Below are 15,058 nucleotides of genomic sequence, written 5' to 3'. Positions count from 1 at the left end.
TCTGATTGTTGCTCTTTCCTCTCTAACCTTACATTTAAAGCACCTTGACGCAATTATTGTTGTAATTTGGAGTTACACGAATAAAACTGATTTGAACTGTAATAGTTTTAATAATAGTTTTGTCAGTTATATTTTAGCCTATTTATAATAATTGACTTCTTAACGCCCACTTGTAGTACCATTCGGGGCCCACCAAGGGTCCGTGGCCCACATTTTGGGAGCAGTTCGGGAGGGGCGAGAGCTAATTGTAGACATTCAATATGGCAGCAATTTTGTCATATTTCTATGGACAAAGGTCAGTAATACAAACTAATCATTAAATAATATTTAAAGCCACGCAGGGCATACTAACACCTGTGTGTTCAGATGTCATGATGACGTCTGGCCGCAGGGGGAGCGCTTCTTCCGCACAGAACGGTTGTTGTGCAACCCTGAAACCCTTCCCCGTGTGTTGTTGGAAAGGGCAGGGAAGCGGGTTCCCCTGGCGTCGTTAACCATGTCGGGTAGAAAGCCCCGGTCTGTGGCAAACCCTCTGGAGTCTCCGATCACCACACCGAGTGAGAGGATACTGAAGGAGTGCCACAATCTGTATGTGGACAGCGAAAACGGTAAACATTCGATAATCTGGATTAAGGCTAAAGCAAAGTTAGGACCGCAAAGTAGAAACCAGCCCGCCCTGGCTGTGGTATTATGGTAACCGAGCTGTGCCACTGCTGAAGCCCCCGACTGAAGTTTATGTGGACTTAAAGGTGTAATGCTGCTTGTTTAGTGTATGTGTGTGTGTGTCAGCCTGCAGCAGCTGCTAGTGTGTGTCAAACACGTGACGTTGAACATCTCAGAGGCTCCTCTGCAGCCTCGCAGGGCAGTGCCCCATCTGACTGTATGCATTGATGCAAAATCACATACACATAGATACATAGAAACTTCATTGATCCCAGAAAGAGGAATTATTGTGTTACAGAAGCAGGATCAAGAATAAAAATAATGTAGTCTACAATAAATAAACAACATACCTCTCGGATGAGAGGTGAAACGTCTTCAAGCAACTTAAAGAAGTCCAGACGCTTTTCTTTGCAAGCTCCTTTGACTACGATGACCTGGATGACTGAGAACCTTCACAGACAACATAATTAAAGTGCCGCAGTGACGGCCTTATGCTGTAAGATATTACAGTAAAAAAAACCAACAATTTAATAAGGGAGCCTCCTGTAGTGTGCTTTTTATTAATGGGAGATTATTATACCCTTCTGGCGTGCATGAAAAGCAGAAAGAATATCAGCTTGTTTTCTAGAAGGTAAACATTTGGAAAGGTGTGGTGTCACGAATAATCCTGTAACTCATTTTAGTTACCTTGATCACCATGTGTCCTTTAAAAAAAAAAAAACTTATTATAGTGTAATAGCTAAATAAAAACACAGGCTTGTATAATTTGTTATATGTCAACCGTTGCCCTCTCTTCCCCTTCCTTAAGAATAACTTAGAAAAATGACCTAAACAAATGAGAGATGCCTCTAGACCTTTGTATTGTATGTCAAAATCAAGTATTATTGGAATTGGAATTACATTTCTAAAAGAAATTTTTTGCTCCAAAGAGGAAAAAACCTTAGAATTTATGTTCATTCTTGGGAGGCTGATTTATAAAACAAACATACACATTGTGACCGCATAGGGTTAGGGTTCAGATAACTTAGACTTCAGAGGTTTAACATAGTAGAATTGTACTTTAAGCTTAACTGTCTTGGAGGTCATGACAGGCAACATGCATCAGTTTATTTTGCTTTTACTGTGATAATTGTCACTACTGAGAAGGGTTGTGAGGGAGGACAAGTGGTAGTCATTTCATCTGCCACTTTGTAAAATTTTCCTCTACCTACTCTTTAACCATGTACGATTAACTATGCATCTGTGCAGGCTTACTATTTACTCACAACTACATTATTTTATTTTAAAACCAGTCTAGAGCATCATAGTACAAAGGTACCACTTTAGTCATTGCGTGTCATGATTGTGTTGTGTGTGTTTTTCAGGCTTGGTAAAAATTGCCAGCAGCCTGGGAGTCCGTCTTCTGCCTCCCAGAAAGAAGATCATCGTGATGATAATGGGTAACCACTCTGCAGGAAAGAGCTCCTTCATTAACTGGTATTACTGATACCTCTTATTGTTGTTGTGATCTAATAACGCTGCCTGACCATCACATGCTCTGCTCTATGTTTCAAAGAGAGACTGGTGTCGAAAACATCCTGTTCACACATGACTTTTTGAAAGCGCTTTGTGGTTTGAATGCAGCCCAGTTTTGCCCCAGGAAGTGTGGATTTACAAAAGAAAATGGGGAAAAAACTGGTGTAATTTGTTATTTTGTATGTCAGTTAAATCTTTTGTCACCATCAAAGTTTTGTCCTTTTTTGAATAAATGCTGGGTAGGAAATATGTATGCTGTAAGATTAGTGACCTTTAGGCTACTCCCTTATTCACAGGGCGTCACCACATTGGGTGGATCTGCATATTTGAAATGCAGATCAAGGCATACAATGACACTGAAGTACTGTCCCAAATCTGTGCTAAAAGAAAGAGCAGCAAATCACCATTAATAAATACCATATGTACTGAATCAAATATAAACAATATGTGCAGACATAAGAAGGAGGGTCTTTTCTGACACAAGCCTTCCTGGGATTTGTGTCTCCTCCTGCCCTTGAACTGGGGACCTTTCACAATCTGGGAAAAACTTCCTCTTCCTCCTTCTTCTTCTTAAGCTTCTTATTTTCCTCTTCTCCTCCTTTGCTTCCTTCTCCTCCTCCTGACCCTTCAGGGGTCGCCAAAGCCGATGATCTCCCTTCCCGACCCTATCCCTAGCATCCCCCTCTGTCACTCCAGCCTTCACCACAACCATGTACATCTTCTGTGGTCTTCCTTGTTTCCTTTACAGACAGTTTAGAATGATCAGTAACCCAACATGCATGTCTGTGGTCTGTGGGTGGAAGCCCCAGTACGCAAAGAGAACCCACCCAAGCCCCAGCTGGCCAATAGATTCAAACTCGGGACTTTTTATGTTGTGAAACGGCAGAGCTAACCACTGCACCACCGCGCTGCCCCTGATTCTAACTGATCTGACATATTTTAGAGAGAGGGAGCTTTCTGCTGACAAATTGGTTAAGGTGACATTTTTTTTTCTATTGCAATATTTGTTTATTTGTTAAATCTTTCAAGATTCTTATATACTCATCTTCGCTAATGTTGAAGATGCTCTTAAGATCATCACTTTGATTATTACTGCTTAGAGATTGCAAACTGGTTCGAGGAGTGTTGTTCTACCTGACATTTGTTCTCTAGTCTCTTGATGTCCAAATTCTGTAATATCCCACTGATCACACAATTACATCCTTTTAAACAAGCCACAAGCTATATTATTATGGATGGATGGATGGATGGATGGATGGATGGATGGATGGATGGATGGATGGGTTGGTGGGTAGGTAGGTAAATTATTCTAAATCAACATGTTAAAACATGAAAGAATGAAATTAGTTTCTTGTGGATAAATCAAATTTACCAAGCAAAAATTCGAACAGTGCATTGTTTGAGCTTCTTAAAATGTTATGATTTGTTTATTTTCCCTTTGATTGTAAACAGAATCATTTTGCAGCGTTTTCTCACATGTAGCTTTTCGCAAGAATTGAGGCGTTGTTGCTTTAGCTCTTTCTCACTTTTGATGGCGTTATTATCTTTCTAGGTATGTTGAAGAGCACATACAGAAAACAGGGGTGGCCATCGAAACGCAGGGGTTTACCTTCATCACAAGTGGACGCAAAAGAGAATCTCTGACGGTAAGATCAGCGCGGACACAGCCGGCATGTGCAGCTGTGCCACGAAAAGATTTCCCAGCCAGAGCTTAAAAAGGAAAATTGTGACAGTTAACTCTTTTACTTCAGTGCAATCCTTTAATTTTGTTCTCAGTATTTGTTAAGAAGCTTGTTTTTATATTTAGCTATCACCTTTTAGTTTTGTACTCAAGGAGATGATGCGATTTTTTAACTTCAGTAATATGAACTGAAGCTGCAGTCAGTCATAAAGGCTGATGAAGCAGGGTGTTTGATGTTGGCATTTATGTAAGGCACTCCCTCAGCCAGTGGTGATTTCTCATTCTATATGCTGCTCCACTGAGGGGCTTTGTTGTGTATGCACACACACACACACACACACACACACACACACACACACACACACACACACACACACACACACACACACACAAAAACATCTTTGCAGCATGAAAACAGGCTTGGGAGACACCTGCCTCTCGGTCCTCTCTGATATCCCTTCCCTCTGCCTCTCTGTTCATATCCTGATGTGGTGAAGGGTGGGAGTATGAATAATACATTTGGAGTGTAGGACTGCAGAGTAGAAGGATTATCTCCAATGTGCAGGAAGAGCTAAGGCGTGCACGCTGAGCCGCAGCACACCAGCTCGTGTAAAGCACTAAGATGAGAGAGGACTCTGTTGTAGAGGGGCGGGAAAGACTGCAGGAAAAAAAATGCAGGTTTGTCTCATCTGGTTGTTTCTAACACTGTCCTGTTAACTCTTTCGCAGGGGAATGCAACGCTGCATCTCTATCCTCACTTTCGACCGCTCCTGGAGTTCAAAGGTAAGACGTTACTTCTTCAACTCTTTACTATACTACATTTTCATGCTCTCTCAGTGAATGTGCAGATAGTTCCTTCTGTGAAACATTAGATTTGATATATATTCCACGTGCGGGTCAACAGTAAAAACTTGGGGCTTTGCATCTCTATGCCTTTGATCATGATATTTCTATGCTCATTGATGAAAATCATCACCAATCAGTCTCTACAATTAGCAAATTATTGGAATCGAGAGTTAAAACTGCAGAAGATGAATGTAATCACAAACTGCAGAAAGGTAGCTGTACCTTTGAGGTTTAAGATAAGGCTCTGCTGGTGGCTAATGAATATTTACCTCTGGATGCTGCTGATCAAAGTCGGTTTTAAAGACGCGTTGTGATCTGTAACATCACAAGAATGTCTGCCTGTTTAATGCTCGGTTACTCGTTATTAATCCTTATCACAGACTTCTGTGATTTAAGTTTGGGTTTAGGTCCTTCACCTTGATGACTCAATAGTGAGTCATTAACTTGATGATAAATCGGTCCAGACTCCTGTTTTCTTCTTCTCACACACGTGCAGCGCTCTGATATTGTTTTAAGACAGTTTTGCTCAGATCTGTGCGTCAGCAGCGCTCTGGATACGCCACCGGACGGCCGCTGTGATCGTGGTGATCGTCTACAGAGTCTGGGTGTTGCCTGCTGGCTGAGTGGGGGTGTGCAGTGGAGGGTGGGGGAGTGTGTTTGAGTGTTGACAGGCAGTGTGTAGAGAGTGAGGGTTCACTGGGTGCGGACCAGAGCGAACACTGTATGGCGTATGAGTCACACGCCCCATCGGCAGCAGCGCAGTTTAGTCAGAAGGAGCTGCTGAGAAATGTCACAGCTATTAGAGACGGCACAGCCCAGACTCCAGCAGCAACAGCTTCGCTCCGCAGGCCCGAGCCTCGCAACAATCTGCTGCTGGAATACAAGCAGGATTTCTTTTTTTCAATTCATTTCAACTTTATCGTCATCGTCGCCGCCGCCTGTGGAAACCAGCTGTATGGGACATTTGTTTACCTGTCACAGCAGCCGAGGATGACTCATCAGAAAAGCTCCATACATCCATACATGTGGGAGCAGCTGCTGGCTGCACAGTTTGGTCTCCTTTGGGATGTGCTTCTTAATTTGGCTTCATACTTAGATCTTTATGTGTCTGTCTTATCAACCTGTTGTCATAGGTTTAGCCTGTATGCTTTGTGGGAACTGACTGCTTTTGCTGCACATTAAAAAATAATCATATCCGCTGGTTAATCAAGGTCTTTGGCTTCTCAGATTCCTGTAGAAGTATTTGCACCATGTCTGCTTTCACCTGTTCAGCTCAACAATTTCTTTTTTAGTCTTGGTCGATGCAGCGTTATTGCAGCCTTTGCCCTTTTCCTTGTGCACATGATCTCCTGCACGGTCTTCTCAGTTACAGTCAGTTCAGGAACTTAGCGCACATTGGCGAGTATAACTCTCATTTTCAGCTGGCAGAACTTTTGTCCTTTCCCGCACGGATCGATGTGTCTGTCCCCGTTTGTGCCTGTTTATTTAGGATTATATGGAATAGCTGAAGTGCGGTCTAGCAGCGCTCTAAATTAAAGCTACTTTATGAAATCCGCACACACCTAAACACAAACATACATATTTTTAATGTTTCATTTGCACAGCAGGGATATCTCGGTACTCAGAGACTTTTCTTAGGCGTGTGATAAGAGGCAGATCTATTGATATTGTGGCCATGCTGATGTGGGAGAAACATGAGGGAATGCTAATGTGCCAGAGGAGCAGTGGCTCTGCTCACTGCAGCACAAGGATGCGATTTGTGCTAGCTGTTGACACCTGCCTCTTTGCATGAAACGGCCTCAGTGTCATCCCAGGCCTCCCTGGTGTGTGTGTGAGTGTGGGTCGGCGTGGGAGGGGTTACTTTGTCACTAGTAGGGATGCATCTCAATAGTGATCCTGTTCTATTTAAGGGGAGGGGGGGTGTTCTTATGTGTGATGGTTGTGGTGGATTATCGTAACCTCTCAGTGCGTTGCCTCACAGTCGTTCTTCACTGGCTAGCTTTATGTCCCACGCCCCACACTAAAGCTGCCAGTTGAAGAGCTGTTGTGTGTAACCATGACAACAAAGCTCTCCACAGAGGGCAGTGAGGAAACAGAGGCCTCGTTAATATTTTCATGATTAGAAAAACAGAAATAAAGTTTCATGTGCGAGGGTGCAGCTGCTGCATCATCGTCACAGGAGGTGAACGTATCTTTTCACAGGTGCACAGCTGTGTCTGTGAAGAATACGATCGTTTTGGAGTTAAATTATAGCTGCTGTCCTGAAAATGCAAAGCTCTTAGCATAAAAGTTGCCTTGAGATCTTGTTGCTGATCTCCCTCAGGCTTCCAAGTATTGACCGCACTGCGGCTTCCAGTAGCACACAATATTATAGCCATTAGAGGCGACATTTTCCTGCATGGACTGAACTCGTTACCTTAGTTACTGTGTCTTTATCTTTTTGCACATGCACGCCATCTCTATTTTCCAGGTGTTACTGACTACCTATCTGCTGAGATCTCCACCTCCAAACAGAAGAAATTCAGCCTGGTGACTTTCGTGGACACTCCGGGTTTGGTGGACGGGGACATGATCTACCCTTTTGATGTGAATAGCGCCATCACTTGGTTGGGTGTGTCCTTTAGCTTAAACTTGTCTCTTCAGTGGTGATCTGTCTTCTTCTTCTCCTCCTTTGTGTCTACTGTACAGCTGATGTACAGCTGCAGGAATGTAATAAATGCTTTTTTTTCTCTGAGCAGGAGAACAGGCAGACCTGATATTTGTGTTCTTTGACCCGATGGGCCAAGCGCTTTGCAAACGCACGCTCAACATCGTGGAGAAGCTGAGCCAAAAATGCGCAGACAAGCTGTTGTTCTACCTCAGCAAGGCAGATGAAGCCGGAAAGGAGACAGACAGACAGGTTAGTTTACCTGATTTGTATAATTTATTTTTGTTTCAAAGAAAGTTGAACCTGTGAGATGAACTTTTTTTTTCTCATCAGAGAGTGATGATGCAGATAGTACAAGAACTGTGCCGCCGTCCAGGTCTTAACAAATGTGGCTTTGAGATGCCAACAATATACATCCCAAACCCACAGAAGGTAAAATGATCTGTGTTGGTTACTTTAAACTGTTGTGTTTGTATAAAAATGAGTTCTGGTTGTGCAAATATTATAAACCACGGCAGTGCAGTTATTGCTGCACCATCTTATGATCTACAACCACGAAGCGTGCGTGGTAGATTTGTGCATCCCTCAAGACCTCCGCTTCATTTCTGCTGAGCGAGTGCAACTTCACTTTCTGCCAAGTCCACAAGGCTGTCAGTCAGAATGCCCTCAGGATTTGTCATGGAACTTTCCAGACCATCCTTTATTGAGATGTGCAGAGTGTTTTTCATGTTCAGTCCAAATCTGATGTGTTTACGAGCAGTTTGTCTCATGTAGCCGAGCAGGTGTGTGAACCAGATCGATGGCGTTTGTCAGACCATCGAGAAGACCATTAACCAGGCTGTTCAGAAGACACTGAATCAGCTGGAGAAAGATTCTGACCTTATTTGTTCCACTATCAGCAGCAAACTAGAGCAGGACAGGTATGACCTCTTGCAGCCTTGATAAAACATATTATGTGTACATTGAGCAGATAAGCAGCACCAGATACTATCAGTTGTAGAAAATGTATGATAACACATTATTGTTATGGTTGTGTACACAGGGCTGATGTGGCTTGCAACAAAAGCATCCATCTTCATTCATTCCTGTGCGGTGCTTTGGGTGTTTTCCTGCCTTTACTCTTCATCCTCAGCTTTATTGTGAGCACCTTATCCAAAGAGCAGCTGGAGGAGCTGTTGGGTGAAGGTGCAACTCGAACCATCACTATCTTTACAGTAAGTGCTCTGAATGAATATCAGTTTCATAATATTTCATTAATTACTTCATTAGTGACTTAACATAGTGTCCTGAGCTCTCTGACTGTCTATTACTGTGTGTCTGAAAGGGAATAGTGATGTATTTATGGGACTGGATACCTGAAGATGGGCAAGTAGTCTTTGTCATCATTTTTGGGGCTTTTTGCTACCTCCTGCTTTTCCTGGCAAAGTATTTTGCAGGGTAAGTGTGGCAAAATGCAATTTAACTTGTAGAGATTAATTAAACAGATCGATTTTGTTCATATTGACATGACAGCATCACACAGTTGCTGCAGATTCGTCAGCTGCACGTTAATGATGCAAATCCCCCGTTCCGCCACATCCCAAACAGATAGTGATCTGATCAGTAGTGATCATTTTCACACCCTGAATTGCAGCGTCAGTTTTTGGTTCTTAGCCAACAAGAATGGTACCTGGTGTGGTCTTCTGCTCCTGTAATGTTAAAAGCAGATGGGTTAGAGAGCATTTAGAGATGCTCTTTTGCTCACCTTGGTTGTAATGACTGGTCATTTGAGTCACTGTTACCTTCCTTTCTGGTCATTCTCGTCTGATTTATGGCATCAACGAGGCGTATTCACCCACTGGATATTTCCCCCTTTTCTGACCATTCTCTGTAAACCTTAGATATGGTTTTGTGGGAAAATCCCAGTAGATTAGCAGTTTGAAATATTCAGACCAGCCTGACTGGCACCAACCACAGTTCATGTGTCCGTTCAATGTCACCTGATCAAGCAGTAAACTAAACAGGGATTGGTTCATTCAAATTTTCAATTTCTTTGTAGTTTTCTGCAAATGCTTTTTCTATTTTTCTTTCCTTTTGAATGGTCTTGATGGTTGAATAAGATCATTATAAGATCGCAAGGGCCTTATGTCGTATCAAGACATTAAAATGACTCCTTTAACCCTTTAAAGAACCAGGCCTGAGAACCGGCCTGTATGATACGCTCAAACATATAAATCACATTTCTTCCCCCTTCTGATGCTTGGTTTGAACTTTTTCATTTTAATATCAACTTGACCTTGTCTACATGCCTACATGCATTAAGTTCCTGCCATTTAATTGGCTGGTTAGTTTTGTGTAATGAGCAGTTGAACAGGTGTAGACTGTACATGCAATTACAAACATGAGTATTTTAATGCTGTCATGTTCTTCATTCTCAGCCGGAGGAATAAGACTCTGACGAAGAAGGAGAAGAGGATGATGGCAGAGTACAATGATTACATCCAAGATATCGTCAAGACTAAGAAGGTTAGATGTACATTTTGTGTCCGTATGCTCTCTTAACTAAGTTGTTTTTTCATTTGGATTGTGCAAATCTAAATGCCACAGTAATTAAGTATTTTATTGATTTGTTATTAGTATAAAGGAAATTACTGCCAACTCTGCTGCTTCCCTTCATTTTATGGAGCTTTTTAGTGTTCATCAGGGTTTTTTTTAAGTGAGCTGAGTGCTAACTAAAAACAAGAATGCTTCATAAGGTAGTAAACTTTATGTCAGTGTTGTGTTTTCAGCTAGTTTAGCTTCCCTCGCTCGGCCCAAAAAGAAAAGAAAATCAGTTCATGCGTGTTGTCAATTTATCAAACATCAGGATTGTGAATCTCACACAGGTAACTTTTCTCCACAGAGTAAATTGTATGAATGGTACCTCCAGCAGTGTGCAGCAGAATATGACCTCTGACCCTGGGTAAGCTGAAGACACTTTGCACCAGTACCTGTAAGCTCGCAGGTGTAAGCTCTAAATCAGCTGAGATCACTGCCAGCAATTATCATCTCAGCAGCTGATTTGAAAAGTGCCTTTATTACTAATTATTGGAGAAGCTATGATTGTAGTCGTTTAATGAAAGCCAGACTGTGACTGGATTTTTTTTTTTTTTATAGTCTTTGGGTAATTATTGCAAGAAAAATATGAAATGTTTACAAATTACAAATTTTGAACTTGGGGCTGCCTTTACCAGCAAACACATTTTCATGGTGTCCTCTATAAAGGTAGTTCTCATTGTTGTCATGTGATCAGTCTTTATATCGCACTGCACTGTCCTGAGTGCAGTGTTACCAGAATGTGTTTTAAGCAATAGCTACAATAACCAATGCTGTGATTAAAGCCTGGGCATTATAGTTGGACATCTGATAAAAACATGTTTATTGCGTTGAATCCTTCTCTTGCCTCCAAAGAGCCAATCACTTATTTTTATATATAAATCGTTGTCGTGTAATCATTGTTAGATGTTGCACAGACTTTCAGTACAGCACAGTACGGTGGCCTAGAGGTGCCACACACAGCAGCAAAAAGAAACATTTGACGGGAAAGTTGGTGACAACATTTCTTGTTTGTGACCGGATAAAATCCAAGTTCCTGGGAACAGGCTGAAGTCAGTTTTTCTATTTCTGTACTACTCTCAGCAGTTTTCTTGGGCAATTTGATGTGATTATATTTACCTACAAATACTTGGCGTTAGATGCACTAAAATAAGGTGCTAATAATTAAAATTCATGATACAGTAAATAGTTTTTAAGTAGTATTTAAGTAATTTTAAATACTTAAGTCTGACTTGACTCTATCATTATACGAGCATGTAGAAACACAATATTCCCATTGTTCAAACCAACAGAGGATATTGTATATTTTGGCCTTGTGTCACCATTGTAATGATTTACATGATCCAGTCAAAAGGCTGGATTGGCCCTTTGTTCCCGCCTTACGTTCCTGTCCGCTCTCTACTCTTCTATCAAATAGAGGCTATAAAAATGCCACCTAGAAATCCTTGCTGAGGATCTGCTTTAGCTGCGAATGGTCCCATGGTGGGGATTGTAGCTCTCAGCATAACACAACCTCATCTCTTTGACCATATTTCTTTTAAGTGGGCCTCAGGGCTTTCAAGTAAGGTTTTTATATAAGAGTAGCATAGAAGCTGGAAATCCCTCCCGACTGTAGCCGGCGACCTTGATTCTGTCCAGTCACAATAAAAAATGTTGCCCCAACGCTTCTGAGAAAAGTGAGTTTAATTTTTTTTTGTAATGTTTTTTGTTTGTTTGTTTGAAGTTTCATTTAGTTTTTGTTGTAGTTTTTGTTGTGTTTTGCACCTCAGGACACCATAGTACAGTGCGCTGTCAGGTACCTCTTACTTGTGTTAATAAGCACTGAACCCTGCCGGTCCGTTATTGATAGATGTAACTAGTGACACCATATACTGCCTTCACCACACTGTTTGTAGATGTATTTATTAGTGCTGACAGATGTCAACATGTGAGGTGCTTTTTCCTAGAGATGCACTGATCCAATGCTCTACGTTACCATTAGAGCTGCTTTTGAGGTTTTCTTTTTTTTAACTGCAGTGACTGATATAAATAAACCTCTAACATTAGCGAGCAGCTTAATCGGTCACATGAAGATGGTTATCAGCTCGATAAGTTAACTCACAATTTTTCTACATGGCTACAAATGTGTTTAGATGAACTGCATCTGATCAATCTGTAACAGCAGATCTGTCCGTTTTATAGGCTGATTTTACAATGGGAGGTAAAACTATAATATTAGAACAATATGAAGCAGTCAAACACACACAACACTGGCTGAAAGCAGAGTGTGTACGTAATAGAAAGATTATATTAAAAGGCACTTTGTGAAGAATTTTGGTCAGTAAGACTGGAAAAGCACCACTATATTAATAAAGCCTGGCCGATTGAAAGCCAGAAAGGAAAGTTGGTATAAATGCTGACTGTGTAAGGCAACAGACATACTAGCATTACAGCTCTATCACGAATAAACAGCAGGATCTGCCACAGTAAATTGTGGATGAGATGTGTATAAGGCAATTGTTGCCTTACTCTTTCAGCTGCAGGAAAAATGTGAAAAACAGGTCAAATGTAGATCTAACTTAGGTGCAAATGAGGTCCACATGTACAAATGTGTGCCCTGTTTTAGCATCCTATATGAAGGAGTCTATATCTATATTCCTTATTGATGCTAATGACAGAAAAACTTCAGACTTAAGTGTCTGTGAACAGAGGTCTGAGAGCTCTTCCAGGAATGGTGATACTGTTTTTGGGATCTGCTCCAGAGCAGATTAGCTGTCTGGCATAAGTTTCTATGGTCATATATCCCAGAAAGATGTGAACTGCCTTTGTAATCCAGAAAACCCAGGCCTAAACTTGAAGTTACCTGGCTAAGATGAAATCTTGCTTCATAATACACGTTTCTCTGGTGCACTGAAAGAGTTGGTGGCAAAAGCACTGAGTTGACATTTCGGAATTTTTATCAGAATAGAGAAGTTGGATCGGTGCATCCTTACTTTTATCCAAGCCTCCAGGCTATTTGCAATATAGTTGTGGACACTCCCAGTTTGTTTGTTTTTTAATGTTAGATGGCTCACAATTCAGATTTTTTATATATATAGTTGTGAAACGTCATTTATAAATTCTGTGAAATGTTTGTGCTACTGCATGAAATCTAGACTCAAGTGATTTCATCTATATTTTTAATAACCATGAATCAAAGAATGAAATCTGTCAAGAAAAACATGCAAAAACTACGCTCTGTTACCTCTTTGGAAATCATTAAACATTTTTTTAAACCTGTTACACGTTTTTTTTTCCCCAGTTAATACAGTCAAGAACAGACATGCAAATAACAAGTAGAATAACATGAAAAATAAAATGTAACATAAAGCAGTTATTGTTGGAAGACTTTTATTTCAAAGTTTAGTTATAAAAATGCCATTCCAGACATCTCTGCAGGGAGAACAATGCCTTTTTAATCGCTTTGTTGACGTGTGTGTCAGAGCTCAAGTGTTTCGGGATCTGCGGCACTCCGGGATGCAATCAAATATCTGCTTTCTATCATGAAGCGCATTGCAAGCTCTGAACCACTGAAACTGCAGTAACTGTGAGGAAATATTTAAGCAATAAATTCAATTTTTCTGCTTGCAGAGGGACTGGCAAACCCAGGCCACAATCCTCAGTTCCCTGAGTTAGTAACAAACAACGTCTCTACGGGGGTGACGGCTATCCAAAATAACCTTAAGCTACTAATGCTCACTATTCATTTTCGAGGGGTTATACCTACTTGTTAGAAAATACACGAATCTACAGTAAAAGCACTAGTATGTTATCAAAGAATAAGAATTCCATTTGTGCACTCTACTAGCAAGGCAACCATAACAGAGAGGTAAGCTGTGAGTCTAACCATTATAATAAATCACAAATTAACACTGCGAGTGAGAGTTGGTAAGTAGGTTAAAAGCTGCATTCAGGCTTGTGCTGAAGTGGTAACACAGTTTGTTTTTGTTGCAGATTTAAGCTTTGCTCATGTGACTACATTAAAATTATTTTTACTAGTTTGGGGCTTAATTTAACTCCTGTTTTAGCAAGTTATACCATGCAGATCTACGGCCTGTATGCAAGCATACGACCACGTCTGTCATTCACTGGGAAATGTATGCTCTTATTTTGTTACAGTGCATTCAGGATTATAACTATTTACAATATTATCTGTACAAAAAAAAACTCATTGCCCTTCCCTGGCTTCTTATAAACAAAGTGTACAGGTAGATACATCTTGCAGCAGCACAGAGGCTGACACCGGTATTGCTTCGTTGTGAAACAAGACAACATCGATAATAAAAGACCTGCCGACACAGTCGCTCAGTGTTTTCAGGTCGTGCGTGGCTCCTTTTGTTATTTTAAAGTGTCTCTTAGGAGAAAAAGAAAGTTTGAGTGATGTCCTCAGGTAAGCATGTCCCAAACAGACAGTCATATTAGCAGGGTGTGTGTGTTGTGAATAGACTGATAGCTGCTCAGTGTCTCAGCACCATGAGTGTCCATATGGAGGTGTCCAAAGGGACTGGGAACTTCAGATGGGAAGTCATTGAGAGCCTTTGTCAATCAACCAAGAAATGTCTCCAGTCCTAAAACACACACACACACACACGGACACATAAAATCCCATTACATACAAACAAAAACATGCCAACAAAATCACACGTTAGTTGATAAATTACAGCTCCCTGTGAGTGGCTGTTAATGCGTGAAGCAGAAAGGAGAAAAAGCAGATATTTTTCCATACTTGCCAAGTCGTGTTAACATCCTTCAGGTTTTTTGCAAGCATTATTAGAAACAGAAGACACAACAACAGTATGGTCACAAAAACAAGAAAAAAGTGGACACAAAGGATTCCAGCAACATCATTACGGTATGGTTCTGCTGCATTTAACAGATCCAGCAGTTCCTAATAATAGTCAAGAAACTGAACCTGTTTGGTCTTTTTCTAGTTTTACTTAATATTATATTACTGTTAATGTTTACTCATAACAAAAATAGAGAGCATCACAAGCAATTAATTCTTTTTAGAATTTATATACAGTTAAAGACATAATAGTAGTATAATATTATATATCAATAATATTATTGGTGGTTAAAGTGAAACAAACTTAGAGTTTACTTGGAAATTACAA

At 40.8% G+C, this 15,058-nt stretch overlaps 2 protein-coding genes across 5 annotated transcripts in view; one reads left to right on the top strand and one right to left on the bottom strand.

Moving 5' to 3' along the window:
- The first annotated feature begins 439 nt into the window (after nt 1-439).
- On the top strand, nt 440-10,902 carry LOC146506846 (uncharacterized). Its single transcript, XM_085179805.1, has 12 exons — nt 440-608; nt 2,028-2,139; nt 3,731-3,824; nt 4,588-4,642; nt 7,176-7,316; nt 7,444-7,604; nt 7,686-7,784; nt 8,127-8,272; nt 8,395-8,566; nt 8,677-8,789; nt 9,770-9,857; nt 10,234-10,902. Exons 1-12 carry the CDS (start codon nt 497-499, stop codon nt 10,285-10,287), a joined length of 1,347 nt encoding a protein of 448 aa, XP_085035931.1. The 5' UTR covers nt 440-496; the 3' UTR covers nt 10,288-10,902.
- aifm3 (AIF family member 3) overlaps nt 10,111-15,058 on the bottom strand; it is a 21,157-nt gene continuing 16,209 nt past the window's right edge. Inside the window, exons 20-21 of one of the 4 annotated variants that reach the window (XM_085179799.1) lie at nt 14,671-14,691; nt 10,111-14,512 (exon numbers count right to left, since the gene is read on the bottom strand). In XM_085179799.1, coding sequence (XP_085035925.1) covers nt 14,470-14,512; nt 14,671-14,691 — 64 coding nt within the window. In that variant the 3' untranslated portion in view covers nt 10,111-14,469. Of the gene's footprint in view, nt 14,692-15,058 lie in introns of all 4 variants that reach the window. The other 3 variants (XM_085179802.1, XM_085179798.1, XM_085179800.1) reach the window with 3 other exon arrangements.

The sequence above is a fragment of the Neolamprologus multifasciatus genome, chromosome 12 (assembly GCF_963576455.1).
Source record: "Neolamprologus multifasciatus chromosome 12, fNeoMul1.2, whole genome shotgun sequence".
Taxonomy (NCBI): Eukaryota; Metazoa; Chordata; class Actinopteri; order Cichliformes; family Cichlidae; genus Neolamprologus; species Neolamprologus multifasciatus.
Note: the sequence above shows the minus strand (reverse complement) of the source record. Positions and strands in the feature narration are given on the sequence as shown.

Bases quoted from the DNA above. Each gene is read 5' to 3' on its own strand.
- LOC146506846 (XM_085179805.1), top strand. From the start codon at position 497: ATGTCGGGTAGAAAGCCCCGGTCTGTGGCAAACCCTCTGGAGTCTCCG. The intron at 7,605-7,685 runs GTTAGTTTACCT...TTTTCTCATCAG, and splicing joins GAAAGGAGACAGACAGACAG to AGAGTGATGATGCAGATAGT. The intron at 8,273-8,394 runs GTATGACCTCTT...TTGTGTACACAG, and splicing joins AGCAAACTAGAGCAGGACAG to GGCTGATGTGGCTTGCAACA.